The sequence below is a fragment of the Manis pentadactyla genome, chromosome 7 (assembly GCF_030020395.1).
Source record: "Manis pentadactyla isolate mManPen7 chromosome 7, mManPen7.hap1, whole genome shotgun sequence".
NCBI classification, from domain to species: domain Eukaryota; kingdom Metazoa; phylum Chordata; class Mammalia; order Pholidota; family Manidae; genus Manis; species Manis pentadactyla.
The window spans coordinates 56,155,773-56,175,856 of NC_080025.1; the positions used below are offsets into that span (position 1 = coordinate 56,155,773).

The following is a 20,084-nucleotide window of genomic DNA, read 5'->3' on the forward strand; positions in this document are numbered from 1 at the left end:
TGGCTCTTAATTGCCCGACCCGTGCCCGTGGGGAATGATTTAGTGGCAGAAAGGAGGAACGGAAAGAACAGGAGAACCTCAGAATAGGGGAAACTTAAAATGATAAGCGCAGAAAGAAATATAAACCAAAACACAATAAAACAAGCAACAATAACACTAAACACACACACCACATCTGATCGCACTCGCTCGGACCGGTCCTTCTCTCACTCTGGTGCGCACCACACTCACCACTTTCAGGATCCTCAAAAACTCTCGTGATTCTCCCGAAAGGCGTCCACTTGGACTGCCGCGGGGTGACGAGCTTGATCTTTTCCTCCTTGGGTGCCAGGTTCCTGCCGATCGGGCTTGCCTTCCCAAGGCTGAGTCACTCGGACCCCAGGGCCAGGATTGGTTACCTGGACTTCACCCAGGGTTGCTAACCTGGGGGCCGGGACTACCAACCCGGACTTCCTCACTCCGGGTCACTAACCCGAGACCATACACGGGATGGCGACTCCCGCTTTATAATGGGTTTATGCAGACACGAGGGGGCGACCCTCGAATTACACTGCCCCGTCCGGACAATTAGACCTTGCCTCCAGCCGTCCTTTGTTCTCAGGGAAGCTGCTCAGATCCCGGACGAGCCCCCAAAATGTTAGGGTCCAGGACTCCGGGGTTTCCCCAGAGAGCAAACCACATAGACACGGAGATGCAAATCCAAGCAAAGTCTTTATTCAGCCAGCTAGCTGGGGCCGACAGCACCTCCCCTGACACGCAGGCCGAGTCCAAGCTGCCGACCCCTAGGCAACTTTAGATATGGATTATATAGGGTTTTCACAGCCGTTGCACCGAAGCCCGCGCATTTCTACAACCAGTAATTTTAAAACACATTCTATATATTCTATATTTTAACCAATGGAGTTGAAACGAGAACGCCCTGGTTACCTAACCGCTTCCCGTAATCTCTAGCTCACACAAGCGTGTCTACGTGACTTATCACGGGTTATGTCCCGAGGCTACTGCCCACCTCTGGTTATCTAACTTAGGGCAGGCGTGTTAGCTTCAGGCAGTTTCTACGAAAGCTGGGTAGCTCTTGCTCTAGGGTTTAGCTAGGTTTTATTAGTTCTTTTTCCTGACTTTTGCTGCTCTTTGCACTTCTTTACAAAGTGTGTATGTCTGTAGACTATATTTTCATCAGCTTTTCCTCATCTTGAGGGAAAGCTTTCAGTTTTCACCATTATGATGTTAACTGTTGGCTTTTCCTATTTGGTCTTTATTATGTTGAGGTAATTTCCTTCTGTTGCTAGCTTGTTGAGTGATTTTTATCCTGAAATGGTGTTGAGTATTTTCAAGTGCATTTCTGTGTATATTGGACATGATCATGTGGTGTTTGTCCTTCATTCTGTTAATTTGGTGTATTATAGTAGTTCTTCAGTAATGATGAAAAATATTTTTAAGTTGCATATCTGCAGCATCTGAGTCTATTTTCTGATCATTGCATAATAAATTAACAATTATTTGATTTGCTTTTTTTTATGATATACAATAACCAGTTAAATTCAAACAAAAGACTTTCTGAACAAAGAGACAACAATGAAAATAAAAGTGTGCCTAGGGTATAAAAGTGAGAGAAATCAGTGTTTTCATTGGTTATTTTCTTGATTTACAACCTTGGAAATTAGAATTTCATTTGTTCTAAGTGCAAAAGTAAGAATTAACAACTTCCTAATTCTTTTTTTTATGACAATGGTCATAATTGAACATTAGACATATTTACATTACTAGGGTGAACCATATGAAATTGGCATTTTTCATTTCAAACATATAATACCAGTAATTTGTTAATAACTTAAAACTACATGGTGCAATTTCTAGAAGTGTGATTCTGTTTTAACAGTATTAATGTACAGTTGGCTCTTAGAGTAATCTGGTGGTTGGGGGCACCAACCCCCACTAGACTGAAAACCGGCACATAACCTTTTGGTGCCAGGCAGCTGTGTTTGAGGAAGTCTCTCCTAGTGTACTAGCAGCAAGGAATGGCAGCTGCCATGCAGGCAGCAGAGAACAGATAAATGCAGAGAAAAAGAGGGAAAGTTCTCAGTTTAAGGGAGATTCCCTTGCCAACTCCTGAAACTAGGGTCACCTGGCATCCTGTGTCCACTTGGATTTGCACGACACGGGCGCTGGCCCCTACCACCCCAGGATTTGGGGGAACCACAGAGCCCAGGATGCAGTGCGGTTATGTTCTGAGAAATTCCCAAAGAAAGGAGATTTTCAGGCAGGCTACTAAGAGGAGCTCTGACAGCAGCAGTTCCGTCCAGGTCAAAATCACCCAGGTAACAGAAACATGCAGGTCCAAATCTGAGCTCTTAGCAACCCCTTCCTACTTATTAGGAGTAAAGCGGAGACAGAGCGAAGACTTGGAAATAAAATGAAATAGTAAAGAGACAAACCACAATAATCTGAGCAGTGAGAAAGATTTATTTGAAGGTACACACTTAAAAGATAGTGCAGGCATCCTTAGGCGCACTGAAAGTTTGGGGTTTCTATCCTTTAAGGCTTTCAAGAATGGGGCAAAGGGCAGAGGGGGTGGTTGTTGGGCATAGGCTTGACTTGTGGTCTTAAGGTGCTTATCTCTGATGAGACACACCATGTCTCCTTTCCTTTATTATCAGTCCTGCAGCTAATTCTGCTCAATAAACCCAACATAAGGAATTTATTTATCCTGTTTTTTTCCAAGATGGTCGTTACCCTCAAGTAGTGGGGACTTACCAGTAAAGGCTGCCTGCCCTGCCTTAAGATAGGCTGTTGTTATTGTCTGATTACCAGAGAATATGTTAGGTATCTTACTTCTCAACTCTCTGCTTTTTAAAATGGAATCTTAGCCTTAAGATGGGATTCCCTCCAGTTCCTACTATACTGATTATATCTCAACACTTTTCATCATAAGCACGAAAAGTTCATCATGATGCTTGTCCCATGTCCTTGCCTTACCTCACTTTGACTCACCAAAGGTTAAATAATAGCTTACTGTGGACTGGAAGCCTTACCAATAATATAAATTAACACATATTTTGTATGTTATATGTATTAAATACTGTATTCTTATAATAAAGTAAGCTAGAGAAAAGAAAAATGTTTTTTCAAATAGTCACAAATCTCCAAAAAATTTTCCAATGTATTTAGTATTGAAAAAAATTCATGTATGATTGAACTGGCTCAGTTCAAACCTGCATTGTTCAAGGGTCAAGTCTACTTTGTTTAACAAATAACACTTGAACTAATATTTACCTTTTTACTAATTACTTCCTAAAACATATATTCAAAGTTGGATGAACTATCATGCTAAGCTATCAAAGGATGAGGATGATTATAATTGTAATCTAACAACTAACATTCACTGAGGATTTATTATATGTTAGGAACTGTCCCAAGACTTGACTTTTATGAACTTTTTAATCCTTATTATAATCCTGCAAGGTAGGTACTGTTATCATCTCCATTTCACAGATGGGAAGGAGGCACAGAGTGATTAAGCAACTTGCCCAAGCTTACACAGCTAGTAATAGCAGAGAAGGATGATGACTGGTTATTTGAACATGAGACATGATTTGAGTCGTCTATGTATTTCTACTTAGTTACTTAATTCCATTGTTTGATAGATATGTCTTAGAAATTTTCATTTTTAATACATAAAACACATTTTTAATAAATACAGTTATATCTTATTTTTTATAATTTTTAGAAACTAATGAATACACCCCCTTTTTTTGGGTCACAGGATGGACAATCTGAAATCTTATACAGATTTTGGAATTCAGTTACTCAAGCACTTTCTTCTCAGTTTTGTATGGCAACAAACTGTAAGTCGGTCATTTATTTTGCAAATCATTTCAAAGTTTAAGTTACTGTAAAACAGTGTCAAAATATTTTGCTCTACTGTTTATAAAACATATCTCTTTAAAACTCCTGTTTAATTGTTATTTTGTATATTAGCCATATATATTCAGTTTGATGAGCTGTAAGTTAATTTTTTACATATTTCTTTTTGTAGTTAATATGTGGGATAAAATTCTGCATAATAAGTGAATTTTCCATAATTCACACCTGGAGGAACTCTACCTGAATTTTCCTGTATAAAGGGTATAAAGCAGTTGATGTTGAAGAATTTAGTTAATGCCAGCAGAATTATTTTAAATCCTAACTAAAAGATATTAAAATGCAGGGACTTTATAGTTTTTTCTTTATTGTTAAAAATGAAGATGAAATAACCTGCATCATGAATTGAAAGTTGTTTATACATATATGATCCACAGAACTTTTTCCTTAATTTACTTTTGTCATGAAATAATGGCACAGGGTAGTTACAAACAATGAAATATACAAACATCTCCTAGTTAATATCTTCTGAGCGTAATTGTTTAATCACTGAATATAAAAGCTTTGAATGTACCTAGGCTTTTTAAAAGGATGTTTAGAGTGTATAGTTCAATTTTTACTCACAAACACTTATTGCAAGTACCTAATATACATAAACATTATTTTGTCACTGGCAACTCAGGGCTTAATAAACCACACTACCTGCTTCCCTCGTTCTGTTTCTAAAGAAGTATGCAACAGGGCAGTGACCACAGAGGTGGTCTTCATGCATGTGTGGCCAAACAGAACTTAAGCAGAAGGTTTATTTAGGACTGATTGATTCCATTTACTTCTACAGATCACACTACTCAGAGAATACCGTTCATTTCCCTACATTAGGTATCTGTTTTGGTTAGCATTTCTGAGATGTAATGTGTATACAGTAAAATTCACCAATTTTAAGCAGAAGATTCCATGGATTTTGACATTTATATCCTTTAATCTCCCTCACAATTAAGATATAGAACATGTCCACCCTCCTTCCTCCAAATTTCTGTCATGTACTTTTGTAGTCAACTCCTACTGCCACCTCTTGGCTCCTGGTAACTAATGTTCAGCTTTGTGTGAGTTTAAGGTTTTCCTAGATTTTCATGAAACTGGAATCATGCAGTATGGATTCTTTTATGCCAGCATAATTGTGTTAAGATTCATCCATGTTGTTACATTTACTAGTTGTCCATTCCCTTCTTACTGCTGATAAATTAGTATTCCATTGTATAGATACATACAATATATTTATCTTCCAAATGACAAAAGTTAATTTTGATAAATGCCAGAGTCCAGCTCCAGCCGAGGGGTGGGATGCCCAAAGGTGCAGGATGGAGTCAGCGCATGGAGAGACAGGACGCGGAGTCAGTTGGAGGAGGTCTCTCAACAAAGTGCCGATGACATCTTTATTTATACCATTTTGCACAAGGATATGATTACTTTTTATTTATTCTTTTGATTAACAAGCATAGGCAAGCTTTTTCTTTCTATTTCCTTCTGATTTATACATGGTTAGCCAAGTGTCAGACAGGTGACCTTTTCCTGTTCCTTGACCTAAACTTTTCTTAGTAACATGTACTCTATTGTGTCTCTCATTTCTATGCAAAGTGGTTTCTAAGTAATGCATGTGACCACAGAAACGTGCAGCATGTAGCAGTGACTATGGAGTATATCAGCTCAGGGTGAAATATAGGTCACCCACTGCCACAGTTAGCTAGGCAGGTATTATCATCTATATTTCTAGAGGCTTTAATACATTTATAATCAATCTAAAACCATAAATTCATATCTTCATCATATACCCTTTCATAGGGCACAGTAGGCAGCAAAATAAATTTCCCTATCCTATCCATATTTCTCTTTCCTCTAGGCGGATACCAAAATTTCCCTCATATATAATATGCAGGTACCCATGGCCCCATCACTGTAGGAACTAAACCGGGAGTTTTTCTTTTCATGGCATTGCTGACTAACAGGGTTATTTCATTCAATATTCCCCCATAACTCTTATTTCTCTAATTTTCCTATAAAACTCTTCATCACTAATTTCACTAGCATTGCAAACAAGGGGGTCATTCCCACTTAGGTGGAGATGGGGTAGTCAGTGTCTGACTAACTGACTGCAGGGTTGGATATTCCATGCCAAGATCGCCATCTGGCCTCTGTGTGCTCCATCCTTCAGGAACACTGTGAAAAGCTCCTGGGAAGTTTATGTTCTCCTCCTTTGCGTGCTGCTTATCAAAGGTTAGCTTAGCCGTTGGCAAAAATGCAAGCAAAAGCAAAGCCAATAGTATAATGGAGAATAACAAAATCAAGGTGGGTAAGAGGGGGAGCCAGCTGTGAAGGCCCCTGCTTTGCGGGGGTCTTCCTCCAGCCTGAGCTTTGCTACACAGCTTGAGTAGCATGGCTCCCACCAGATAAAGTCCACTTTATTAATTTTGATTTTATAATTTATGATTTTTTTCCTAATAAATCTTTGTCAGAAAAGGCCAGAAGTATTTTCTCCTGTATTTTATTCTAGATGTACTAGGTTCATTGGCTTTAATTTTTTATTATGTTGTGATGTAAGAGTCAAGGTTCATTTCTTTGCATATGCCCGAAAAGATTATATATACTGCCCTGGTGGTCCTGTTGAAAATCAAGTGATTATATATGTGTAAGACTACTTCTGTTCTGTTTTTTTGTGGGGTTTTTTTTGCACATCTGTGTTTGTATAAATACTGTATGATTTTAATCACTGAAGTATAAAGCTTATTTTAATCCTACTTTATCTTCTTTATCAAAACAATTTTGGTTATTCTAGGCCCTTTGCATGTCCATGTATATCTCAGAATCAGGTTGTTGTTCCTATAAAATATGTTCTGGGATTTTGATTAGGGTTGCATTGAATCTACAGATCAATTTTGTGATGAACTCACATCTTAACAAAATATTGAGTCTTCTGATCCACAAGTGTGATATATCCTCCCATGAATTTAGTTCCTTTACATTTTCTCTTATCAATGCTGTATAGTTTTTAGAGTGTTGGTCTAAAAAAAATCTCTTAAATGTATTATTGTTTCATGTACTTTGATAGTTTTTAAAATTTTACTTTACAGTATTGCTCACTGTTAGAATATAGAAAAACAATTGATTTTTATGTGCTGACCTTGTATCCTTGACCTCAGTAACCTTATATATTAGTTCTAGTAGTTTTGGAAGATTTCTTAGATTTTTCTATATTGTGGTCATATAGTTTACAAATAAAGACAGTTTTACTTGTTTTCTAATCTGGTTTCCTTTCTTTTTCTTTCTTTTTCTTTTTGCCTTACTATATTGGCTAGCATCTCCAGTACAGTATAGAATTGAAGTAGTTTTACCCATGTTTACAATCTTAGAAAGCTTTCAGTCAACCTTAATATGTTCTTAAATGCAGGCTTTTCAATGATAATCAGGTTGAGGAAGTTCATATCTATTTCTGTTAGAGTTTTTACTTTGAGTTGTTGATTTTTTCCAGTGCTTTTCTGCACTGGATCAAATTACTCTAGTTATATTAGTCTGTTAATATGATAAATTGCATTGATTGATTTTTCCAGTGTTGAACTAACCTTGCATTCTTGGATAAACACCACACAGTTATGATGTATTTTCCTTCTCATATATTGTTGGATTTAAATTGCTAAAACAGTTTAGGGTTTTTTTAATTCTATGTTTATGTGAGGTATTGAACTTTAGTTTTATTTTCTTGTAATGTCTTTTTCTAGTTTTGATATCAGATTAATGCTAACCTCAGAGAATAAGCTGGAAAGTATTCTTTCCTCTTCAATTTTCTAAGCAGTTTGTTTGGGATTGGTATTCTTTCTACCTTTAAATGTTTGGTAGAATTCACCAAGGAGTCATCTGGCCCCAAAACTTTCTTTGTGAGAAGGTTTTAACTTCAAATTCAACTTCTTAGATAAAGGATTACTCCATTTATTCCTTCTTGAGTAATCCTTGGTAGTTTATGTCTTTCAAAGACTTTTTCTAGTTCATTGAAGTTTTATAATTTACTGGCATAAAGGTGTTTTAAATGCTTCCTAATTACCCTTTGAATATATATGGAATTTGATGTGATGTTCCATATCTCATTCCTGATAACTTTAATTTGTTCTCTTTTTCCTAGTAATTATGGCTGGAGTTTTATTAATTTTATTCATGTTCTTAGAAATCAACATTTGGTTTCCTTGATTTTTTCTCTATTTTCAGTTTCATTTCTTACACTTTTTGTTTTTCTCTCTGCTTTGGATTTAGTTGGCTCATTTTCTTGTTTATTAAGGTTAAGCTTAGATTATTGATTTATTTTGTTTTCTAATTTAGCTGCATGCCACAATCACCTTAGTTTTCCAAACATATTTTAGAAAAGTTAAAAGAATAGTGAAATAAACATCTGTATACCTATGCCTTTGAGTCAGTAATTATTAATAGCTTTCCAACTAAATGAGCATTTTTAGAGCCTGACATTTTGTTTGAAATTTTAAAATATATTAAGTATTTTAGGATGTAGGTTATAAAATATCCAAATATAGCATTATATAAATACAGCGTTTTAATAGTTTCTTAGTCCATGTATGAAAGTAGTAGGTTTTCATGAGAACAATTATAATTATGAAATTTTCTTTATCATTTGATTTCTTACATTGTAAGCCAGTTATGGTTAATGGAAACATTTACTAACATACGAGTAAGAAAATACAAAGATGTATATTTATCTATAAAATATATAAGCATAATTATAATATTAATTAAAACCTAGGATTTTAGAATAAAAAAAGACAAATGTGAAAGCTTATTTATGGCTTTTGCAAGGTATCTGTTTTAAAGCATTCATTAAAAATATACCTTATCACTTTAAAAACTTTTTAAAATCTTGGAGTTATATTCAATATTTTCTTTTCTTTAATAAGTAAACAATTTGTATTTGGGCTAGTCTCTCGACAGGAATGTACAAGAATTTTACTTTGGTACTGGTTGCTTGTCTTCCTTTAATATTCTTGTTCTGCTATACTGTCAAGTTACTTAGAACCAATTTAGTCCTTTTGAGTCTTGCTCTTAAGATTTATGAGCAAAACCTGAACAGTGTTTAGTCTAGGGCCAATTATTCTCACTATTGAGGCAAGACATTTAGTACTGTTCCAAATACTCTGTGAATTACTATGTCTTCCGGCCTGGCTTTCAGGAGCAGATAACTCTTCTCAGTCTTATGTGAGTAATGGGTATATTCTGTCTCATCCTTTTGCATGGCTTCTCCCCAAGACTTTGGGAGTTTCCTTACACACACATGCTGGTTAGTGTTTTGCTGAATACTCAAGGTGGACCATTTGCAGGTCTCTGCAGCTCTCCTTTTTGTGCAGCTCTCTCTCTCTCTGGTATTCTGTCCTGTGAACTCCAGTTGCTTCTGTCTATCTTCCCGGTCTCTGCAGCAGTAGGGGGTAGCAGGGTCTCTTTTCCTTTCATATGCCATGTCCTGGAAATTCCTGCTCAGAAATACACTGGGACAATTGTTTCCAACCCTGTTTCCAGGGTTATCTCATTTGTTTCCTGTCTCTTAAAAATCATTCTCTTTTATTGTATTGTTTTGTTGTTTGGTTTTTTGGTTGTTTCACATAGGGTAATTCTGGTCCCTGTTACTCCATTTCAACCAGAAGCAGAGTCCCTCATCTAGTTTTAAGAACAATGATTAATAGGCTTGGGGTGGATTAATGATTGTGCATTGAGTATTGACCCCCCTATACAGAAATTTATTGTGGTTAACAACTATTTGATCAATAAATATGAGAGATGCCCTCACAAAATAAAATAAAAAAATAAAAAAAAAAAGAACAATGATTAAAAGCACATTTCAAAATGTTATATGGTATGTATGTGTTTAATGGTACTATCCTTTACTTCTCTTTGGTCGTCTGCTTTATTATTTTCTTTAACCATTGCAAACCCTTAGCACACTCTGCATGCCCTCCCTTTTCCCATTCTGCTCACTCTAAGTAACCCCTTATCTCCTGAGTCATCAGGACAGTTAATGTCATCAGGAAAATCCATCTATCCTGTACCTTCCCTCCAAAGAAAAGCCTTATTTCCTCCTCATGGGACTCGGAGTAAGGTAACTCTCTTCTTCAAAGCTACCCATTCATTAATGACAGCCTGTCTGCTTTTTTTTACCCCTTCTTGTCAGCAACATCATTTGTACCTCTCTTTTTTATCTTGCTTTTCTCTTTTCCTTTTGGGGTCTTATCCTCAGACACATGCCTGTTCAAGTTGCTCTAGTTTAACAAAAACTAAAAAACTAGAGAGTTCCTCTTTATTTACTACTTAATCTCCCTTTCTTTTTTTTTAATCTAAACTTCTCTAACGAGTAGTTTGCATATTTTGTCTTCATTTCATACTGTTGATTTCTCAGCTAGGTTGTACTCTGGCTGTCTTTCATCATTCTATTGAAATTGTTCTCACTAAAGTAAGCAATCAACTACCTCTTAGTTACCAACTCCAGTAGCTGTTTTTCAGTTCTTATCTTATGGGAACTATCTGGCTTGTGTAGTCAAAGAAGATGCTGAAAGGAAACACAATATTTTTAGGGAGAAAAATCCCATTAATATTTCACATAAATAGTAGTTTCTTACTTCTGGTAGCATTATTACTTTAATAACTTTCTTTGGGAGAATTCCAAGGTGGGTTGTTTGTAAAATACCTTCCATCTATATAGCACATAGAATCCCTGAAGTGTTCTGTAGTACTTCTTTAAATTATAGACAGGCAATATTAAGGAAATGCAACCATCTGCAGAGTTGCAGATTATACACAATGTAACAGATTGTCTAAGTAAGTAATATTTTGGCAAAAGATACCTAAAGGGAAATTTTCCTAGTTAGGAACATGTTCTTTCTCATTATAATGTTCATGCTTAGTAAAAAGAAATTCTACCAGATATAATAAGATACAATCCAAGGGCTTGACAATGAATTTACTTTATTCAAAAGGAAAGGTGCCTGAATTTGTCATGGTAGAGATTCAGTATAGCTTCTATAGGAAATCTGCAACCTGTGGAATAGTTATTTCCAAGATAGTTTCTAGGTTTCTGTCTATTATTTTTCTGTTGTAGCTTCCAGATAATAGTATTTGTTTAACAACCTATAGGAGAACAAATATTATGATGCATATATATTTTTTAATAGTAACAGTAGAATATTATGATGCATTTAATTTTTTTAATAGTAACAGTTTGTGAAATAAGCATTACATTTTGAACTCTTTGAAGTGAAAAGATAATTCTTTGTTATCTGGTGATTTTCCCAGAATATCTCACCCCTACTACTTTGCTTTATTTTTCTCCATAGCTCTTATTACTTTCTAATATACCCAATAATTTATTTATTTATCATGTCTGGCCTCCCCCCCAGCCCTCATCCCACTCCACATTCTAGAATGTAACTCCTGTAAGACAAATAATCCTTTTTTTTATCATGGCAGTATTTTCAATGGCTTTAAAATAGTACCTGTGAGGGGTAAATGTAAGTTTTCACCCAGAATTTCCTGCCTGGCCTTAGTCTATTTACATATCAATGGATGTTCACCCTGGCATAGCCTCCAGTGTATGTGGGGCAAGGGGTGGAGAGAAAAGGCTATTCTCTCCTCCCCTCCATTCCCGGTAAGGTGCCTGCCAATCAGCAGGGACACGCCCATGGAGTTCCTGAGAGAAGGGGCGGTGAGGGGGAGTGAGTACATGCACTGCTGAGGGGACTGGGAGCAAGGCTACGTAGTGAACCTGAGCGAGCTGTGAGCAGGAAAACCCTTTCTCCTCCCAACCTACCCTTCCCCTTGTGCACCTTCAGTTTCTTTCTTTTTCTCTCTCTCTCTCTCTCTCTCTCTCAGGTGGGGAAGCCCGTTACTCCTAGAGCTACGTTTACTGAGAATACAGATAACAGACTGAAGGAACCAGTCTGTTTTGGCCAAATTCCACCCCTGACTTCTCATCTACCATTTCTGGACCTGAAAGCATTACCCCTTCCTTTACCTTCCCCACAGCCTCTTGCAGCCCACATTTTTCTGCTGCCCCTTCCTGCACCACTAGCATGTCTCTCAGCAGTGCGATCTTGGTTTCCAATAGCTTGCATTCCTTTTTCAGAGCATCCACAACTCGTTTTCCTGTTCAGCCACTTGCTGCCTAGGTGCATCTCTCTCCGTGATAACTCTTTCCAATGCTGCCAGAAACATCCAACCCACAGTTTTTGCCACCTCTTGGCCACTCAGTTCCCCTAAGGAGTCCCCTATTTTGGGGAGGGCCAATTCCACTGCCTCCAGCATCCTTACACTTCCCCATTTCTGGGAAGGGGTTCACACCTCTAGGAGGCCCTTTACCCCACACCAGTCTCCACTGGTGGATCTCCAGGTGAATCCCTACCATACATGGGGGTGGGGAGGGCCCAGGTGTCTCCCCACCACCCACTGGGGGTTTAAGGGTATTTCCCCATCATCTATAGGGACAACCCACTGAAACATTGCACCCATGAGGACAGATTTAGGGTTCACTGGACCCTGCTGACACTTGCCAAAATATAGCTCCTGGGGGAAGGGTGTTCCCATGCTGGGTCAAGTTTCCTCTGAATCCGATGAAACCTAAGGAGGAAGGCAGGTTGGGTTAAAGGGGGGTATTTCTCACAGTTTGCTTGGGTTTGCTAGCCAGGCCCCATACTGTCCCCTCCAAGCCCTGTGGGCTCGCTCCCCCTGCCCACTCCTTCTGGTAGGAACTCTGTGGGCGTGTCCCTGGTGACTGGTGGTCACCAGCCCAATTAGGCACCAGGAATGGAAGAGAGGAGAGAATGGCCTTTTTCTCTCCTCCGCTTACCCCACATCGGTCAGAGGCTCTGCCATGGTGAACATCCATTGATATGTAAACAGACTAAGGCCAGGCAGGAAATTCTGGGTGAAAACTTCCATTTACCACACAGTTGTGCTTTAATAAATGCTTGTTTACTGGAACTAAGGAAAAAAAGAAGGAATGAAGGAAGAAAAGATGCCAGTGCCCTTTTATAAAAGCTTAAGAAGTTAATAAAACCATTTTTTGAAATATGCTTAAAATATTTTAGCAGATGAATCTTTAAAAATGTATTTAAAAGCTTTTCTGCAATATTACCCTCTCAAAAGTCTTAAGTAACACAAGGTGCTTCATAAAATTAATAAAGATAAATGGTATGTATCTGTAGTGCTTTGAAATATCAAGTGTGCATAAAAAAACACTGAGGATATGCATGTTTTAAGATTTAGAAAGCTTTGAGGCTTGAAGTATATGCTAAAACTCATTTTCTGTACCTTTTCAAAAATACAGTGATAAATTAGGAGTCAGTCTACCTGAGAAATAGAGGTAAAACAAAGCTATACAATTTTGATTACTTTCCTTAATGTAGGTTTTAAAAAATATTATATTAGAATGGTGTGCATGTTAAATGAGATCTTGCTGTGATACATTACTTAAAAGTTAATGTACAACTTAAATATGGACTTAAGAGATTAATCTCACACCCTCATTTACAGTACCTTTTAGAATTTTGATTCTTGCAATTGAAACATTCTTTCACTAGTTTTAATGAGCTTATACGGGACTACCCTGAACACCCTGTAGCCTATAAAGAAGAAAACTTTCAGCATGTTCAGAAAGAGGAATAATTGTTGTTGAGAACTTGAAAGGTGTCTTTTAAGAAAGTACTAAATGTTTATATAATCTGGAGGAAAGTAAGTCTAGCCAACAAGTAAATTTTTGGAGACTTAAATTTGGAAGGATGAATGTGATTGTGAAATTCTCTGATAATCTTCCATTGATAAACATACATCAAATGTACAGTTTGCACAAATACAATGTCATAAGTCAATTACATCTCAATAAAACTGGAAAAAAATAAAAATGAGTTTAAAAATCTTTCATTGATTTCCCATTACTCTTTTTAAAAAATTATTTTTTGAAGTATAATACTCATAAAGAAAAAGTATAAGTAGCGTGATTATACACCTAAATGAATTTTTGAAATCTCAATACAGCTATGTAACCAAGATCAAGAATAGCATCAAGATTAAGAAACAGAGTATTAATTACCTGACCCTAGAAGCTCTGCTCATGTCCCCTTCTAGTTTCTGCCTTTCCTTCTCCTAATAAGAGTAATCACTAGTTTATAATGGAATAGATTGTTTTTTTAAGCTGTTATTATTTTTTTCAGATAAAATCATCCAATTTCTACTCTTGTGTTTGCTGTCTGACATGTCTTGCTCAATATGTTTCTAAGAGTCCTCTATATTGTTGCTTATACTTATGGGTCATTTTTTTTTTGTATCCTTAATCTACAATTACATGAGGAACATTATGTTTGCTAGGTTCCCCCCTTCACCAAGTCCCCCCCCACAACCCCCAGTACAGTCACTGTCCATCAGCATGGTAACATGCTATAGTATCACTACTTGTCTTCCCTGTGTTGCACAGCCCTCCCCGTGCTTTCCCCCACATTATACATGCTAATCGTAATGCCCCCTTTCTTTTCCCCCACTCTTATCCCTCCCTTCCCACCCATCCTTCCCAGTCCCTTTCCCTTTGGTGACTGTTAGTCCATTCTTGGGTTCTGTGATTCTGCTGCTGTTTTGTTCCTTCAGTTTTTTCTTTGTTCTTATACTCCACAGATGAGTGAAATCATTTGGTACTTGTCTTTCTCTGCCTGGCTTATTTCACTGAGCATAATACCCTCTAGCTCCATCCATGTTGCAAATGGTAGGATTTGTTTTCTTCTTATGGCTGAATAATATTCCATTGTGTGTATGTACCACATCTTCTTTATCCATTGGGTCATTTTTAATATTGTAAAATATTCCATTCTGTGAATATACCATAGTATACTTATCTAGTGTATTACTAATGGGCATTTGGGTATTTTCCCATTTTGAGCTGTTGTAAGTTACACTCTATGGCAATTCTATCTTTTTTTTTTTTTTCATTGGGAATAAACCTGGAAATGGAAAATTGATAGGTATGATAGAATAATCGCCTTCCTGGAAATTTGCATGTGTTGCCTTACATGGCAAAAGGGATTTTGCAGTTGTGATTTAAGGTTCTTAAGATGGATAAATTATTCTGCATGACCCAGGTGGGCCCAGTGTAGTCACAAAGATCCTTAGAGGGGTAAGAGGGAGGCAGGAGAGTCAGAGGAGGAGATGTGATCATGGAAAGAGGTCAAAGTGATGCAATTGCTGGAAGGGGACCACAAGCCAAGGAATGTAGGCACATGGAAAAGTCAAGGAACAATTCCCCTAGAACCTTCAGAAGGAATATTGCTCTGCTGACACCTTGATTTTGTCTTAGTAAGACCAAATTTGTACTTCTAACACCTAGAACTATAATAATTTTTGTTGTTTTAAGCTACCAAGTTTGTGGTGATTTGTTACAGCAGCTATAGAAAACTAATAAGTAGGTGGTGAAGTATGCATTTGCTCAGCTTTACTAGATACCGCTGAAGAGTTTTCTAATATTGTGCCAGTTAAGCTCCCATTGACAGTATATGAGAGTTGCCAGTTTTTTCATCTTGTCAACTCTTTATATATTCTGTGCTTTAGTTCTTGAGTGAATCACCCTCTTTCTTCTCAGTATTTGTAAATACCTAATACATGTCTACTCCCGTTTATCTGGATAACTTCATCTTTCCAATCTCAGTTATGAAATGAAGTATTCCTTGACACCTCCCTCCCCACACACACAATATGGATTCACATAATCTATCTGCTGCTATAACTTTCTTACTTATCTCACTGCATTATAGTGGCTCACCTCCCTGCTTGATTGTGTTTCCCACTAGGCTCTAGAAAAAACTTCTCTGTGTATCTCTGTTCCATATTATATTCCTATCATTTAATGGAGTCCTCAATACATAATAGACATACTGTTGAAATGGATCCCTAATGTGTTGGATTAGTATTTAAAGGCTTTAAGAATTAGGAAATCTGAGGATAGGAACTATAAAAATTAAAAGTCTTCATTAAAAAAAATAAGTACTTATAAGCTAAACAAGACCCTATTATGAAGTACCTGTAGAAAACAAATAGCAGTATATATATATATGTATGTATGTATGATAAACAGAGACACAAATGATGATGCAAAAATGTCAGGATGATTATCGTAGGATAATAGGGTATCAAATAACTTATATTTTTTCCTTCTGCCTTTATATATTTAATTCTTTGCAATGAGCATTTATATCATCAGTTATAAAATATGAGCAGTTTTCATTAAGATAAAAGAAGAGAGCAAATATGAGATTTAGATATTCAATTAACTTTTCCATGAAGTTGTATTGAATGGATAAATGTGATCTAGTAGTTATAGAAATGGATGAAGTGCTAAGAATTGGAGAGTAGAGAAAAAGAATTCAGAGTAAAAAAATCCAGTTTACCTCACATATCAGAGTAAATTTTAAGTGGACCAAACAATTAAATGTAAAATATGAAAACATTCAAGTGCTAGAAGAAAACACAAGTTAGTAAACTAGTAATAAGGAAACCATGTCTTATATAATATCCAGCAGCAAGACTGAAAAAAATCGATAGTTGATTAAAAATTTTCCATGGCAAAGAAAAAAACAAATACAGCAAATATGTTTTTTAAACAAATTGTTTTAAAAATTATTAAACAAAATAAAAAGACAAATGACAAACTAGAAAAACATTTGTAACTTACATCAAAGAGGAGTTAGTATGCCTAATACATAAAAAGCTTCTAAAAAGAGAAAAAATGGCGAACAACTCTATAGAAAAAAATGTCACTATCTCTTAAGTATTTGGAAGATGCTCAATGTCATCCATAAACAGATAAATGCAAACTAAAGTACACAAAGACACCATTTCTCATCTATCAAATTAAGAAAAAATAAAAAATTCTTAATAACACACTCTGTTGGCAAGCCTATGGTAAACAGTCACTCACACATTGTAAAGTAGCAAACAAACCTTATGGAGGTGAGTTTGTGAATATCTAACAAAATTATAAAAGTATTTGCTTTTTTACTCAGCAATTCTACTTCTAAGGATCTTTTCCATAGCTGCACTAGCAAAAATGTGGAAGTACATATTCATAAGGTTCTTCATTGCATCATTATTTGAAATAGAACAAATGGGAAACAGCCCAAGTGTTCATCACTAGGGGATTAAACAAACTATAGTTGACCCTTGGACAATATAGGAATTAAGGGCACTGACCCACTGCGCAGTCGAAAGTCCACATATAACTTTTGGCTCCCCCAAAACTTAACTACTAATAGCCTACTGTTGATTGGAGGCCTTACTGATAATGTAAGCAGTCAATTAACACATATTTTGCATATTATGTGAATCATATATTATATTCTTATAGTAAAGTAAGCTAGAGAAAAGAAAATGTTTTTTCAAATTGTCACAAATCTCAAAAAAAATTCCATATGTTACAATATATTGAAAAACATCTGTGTATAAGTGGACCTGCATGGTTCCAATCCCTGCTGCACAAGGGTCAGCTGTTCAGGCCGACTTCAGAGAGATTGTGGGGTCAGGTCCACACCACCGCAACAAAGAGAGTATCACAGTAATATGAGTCAAGTGAATTTTTTGGTTTCCCAGTGCCTATGAAAGTTATGTTTACACTATACTATAGTCTACATGTGCAATAGCATTATTCTAAAGTATATACTACACACACACACACACACACACACACACACCTTAAATAAAAAATGCTTTATTGCTAAAAATGGCTGATCATCTGAGCTTTCAGCGAGTCATAATCACTGATCACAGATCACTATAAAAATATAATGAAAAAGTTTGAAATATTTCAAGAATTACCAAAATGTGACACAGACAGAAAATGGACAAATGCTATTGGAAAATGGTGCTACTAGATTTGCTCAACAAAGATGTGCCACAAACCTTTGATTATAAAAAATACCTATCTGTGAAGTGCAATAAAGTGAAATGCAGTAAAATGAGGTATGCCTGTATAAATACACATGCATTTTTGTTTCTATTTTTAAGAATAAAACCCAGAAAAGTAGTTAGCAATAGTGGAGGAAGGGGCATATGAAGAATACATGGCTGGAGAGACCAGAGGTTAAAACTAGACTTCTTTGAATGTACTTTATTGTGCAGATCATATAAATATTTTATATAGTTGTAAAACAAAATTAAAATGAAAGAAATTACTCAGTCCAAAGCAAAATGGAAAATCTTAAAGTAAATGTGTCCAGTTAGTGGTATAACCACACGGAGATGCATTCTTCCATTTGACTGTTTCCTCACTCATTTGACTTTACTTTTAAACATAGTAATTAGTTTCTATAGCCCCACTGAGATATACTTAAAGGACAACCAGAACTGCCCCCAAAAACCCATGAACTCTTTTCAGTGGTCATGTTATTGGTGGTAGTATTATTGTTAGTCTCAAACTGTTGTGTGTGTGGTGTGGGAGGATGTCTTGCCAATGGGTTTCAGCCCCAGACAAGTTCACTATGGATTCAACGTGACCAAAGAAATGACAATAGAACGTTCTTGGGGTGAAAGGGTTATACCCAACTGTATTCCCACTGTGGCAAGTCAATCACTAGAATCCCATCCTCTCAGAGTGAGTCTGCATGCAGCAAGCTGGTCTCTGCCTCTGGGCCTCTCTGCCCCCGCAGATGTTTCAGTCACTGTCCTTGGTGCTGCCACCACTCCAGTCTCATCTGTCCTCTCCTGCAGCCTTGCAGTTATGCCACCCTGTCGCCTACAGCACTGGGCGGAGCTCCTTATATAGATTCAGTAATGACGTATTGTTCACACGTGTGTAGTGAGCTAGCCAACCAGGGCCAGGTGAGAATCCTGGCTGCAGGAACCTTCACTTTATCCACAGAGAAAGTTCGTGAATAATTAGATTGGTATCATAGTGAATCAGGATTTTCAGCATGAAAGAAAGAAGATGTAAAATGGGTGAGATCAACTGATGAGGTATTTTTTCTTTAAAAATATGTAATTTGATTTATATACATTTCATAGCTCTGTTCATTGAAAAGGCCTAGAAACAGTGATGTTTCAGTAGTACTGAAGCTAAAACCCATGTTGTGGTTTTAAATATATTTCCTATTAAAAGAAACCAGGATTCTTGGAGGAAACGGCTGTAACCACGTGTACAGTAGTGCCCTCATTTCCACGCAGGATATATTCCAAGACTCCCAGTGGATGCCTGAAACCATGGAGAGTACTGAAACCTAAATAATGTTTTTCCTATACATACATACTTATGATAAAGTTTAATTTCTAAATTAGGCACAGTAAAAGATTAACAACAATAATAAAACAGAACAATTATACTGTAATAAACGTTATGTGAATGTGGTCTCTCCCAAAATACCTTACTGTACTTATCCTTCTATTTATGATGATGTGAGTTAATGAGATGTCTGTGTGATGAGATGAAGTGAGGGTGCATTGTGTTGTAGTATTAGGCTATTATTGACCTGCTCATGGTTGTCAAGGGGATCACCTGCTTTTGAACCACAGTTGATCAGGGTGAAAAACTGCAGAAAGCAAAATTGTGGATAAGCAAAGAGGATATCAAAGACTAGTAGCATTGTATTAAAAGGATTCAGGAAGCAATTTGAACAGACAGCTACCAAAAATGGAATAAATTAAGCATCAATAAGGATAGCGATCACAAGGGATTGAAACCCACCCAATACCGTGTCTAAATCTATGAGTTCACAATGATAAAGAAATACTTACTGGTTATCTTTGATGATACAATGGAACCTACTCCTTACTTTGTACACTGGTAAAGAAAAAACATTTTTCCTGCCTTTATTATATAAAAGATACCTCAAGAAACCAAATAATTGATGGCAGAAGTTTCTATTTAAAAAACATCAATCACCGTAATAAATGCACAAAAAATGTTAAATTATCTTCATTTTGAAATCTCTTAATGGATATAGGCAGTGATTATTATTAACTGTGAACAGATGACAAATTCAGACACTAATCATGCAGTAGTCTTGTCAGAAATTATAAAACCTGGAATGTGATCAAACCCCTTATCTATCACAGTGGTTTTCAGCTGGGTTACACACTGGAATTACCTGGAGAGCATTTAAAAATCCCAGCGCCTAGGCTGCAATTACACTGAAGTATCTGAGGATAAGACCCAAACATCA

At 36.6% G+C, this 20,084-nt stretch overlaps 1 protein-coding gene across 1 annotated transcript in view; it reads left to right on the forward strand.

The window, feature by feature from the left end:
* Window positions 1–20,084, forward strand: part of COG5 (component of oligomeric golgi complex 5) — a 397,019-nt gene that overhangs the window by 273,340 nt on the left and 103,595 nt on the right. The window contains exon 11 of the mRNA XM_036918977.2: window positions 3,764–3,845. Coding sequence (XP_036774872.2) covers window positions 3,764–3,845 — 82 coding nt within the window. The remainder of the gene's footprint in view (window positions 1–3,763; window positions 3,846–20,084) is intronic.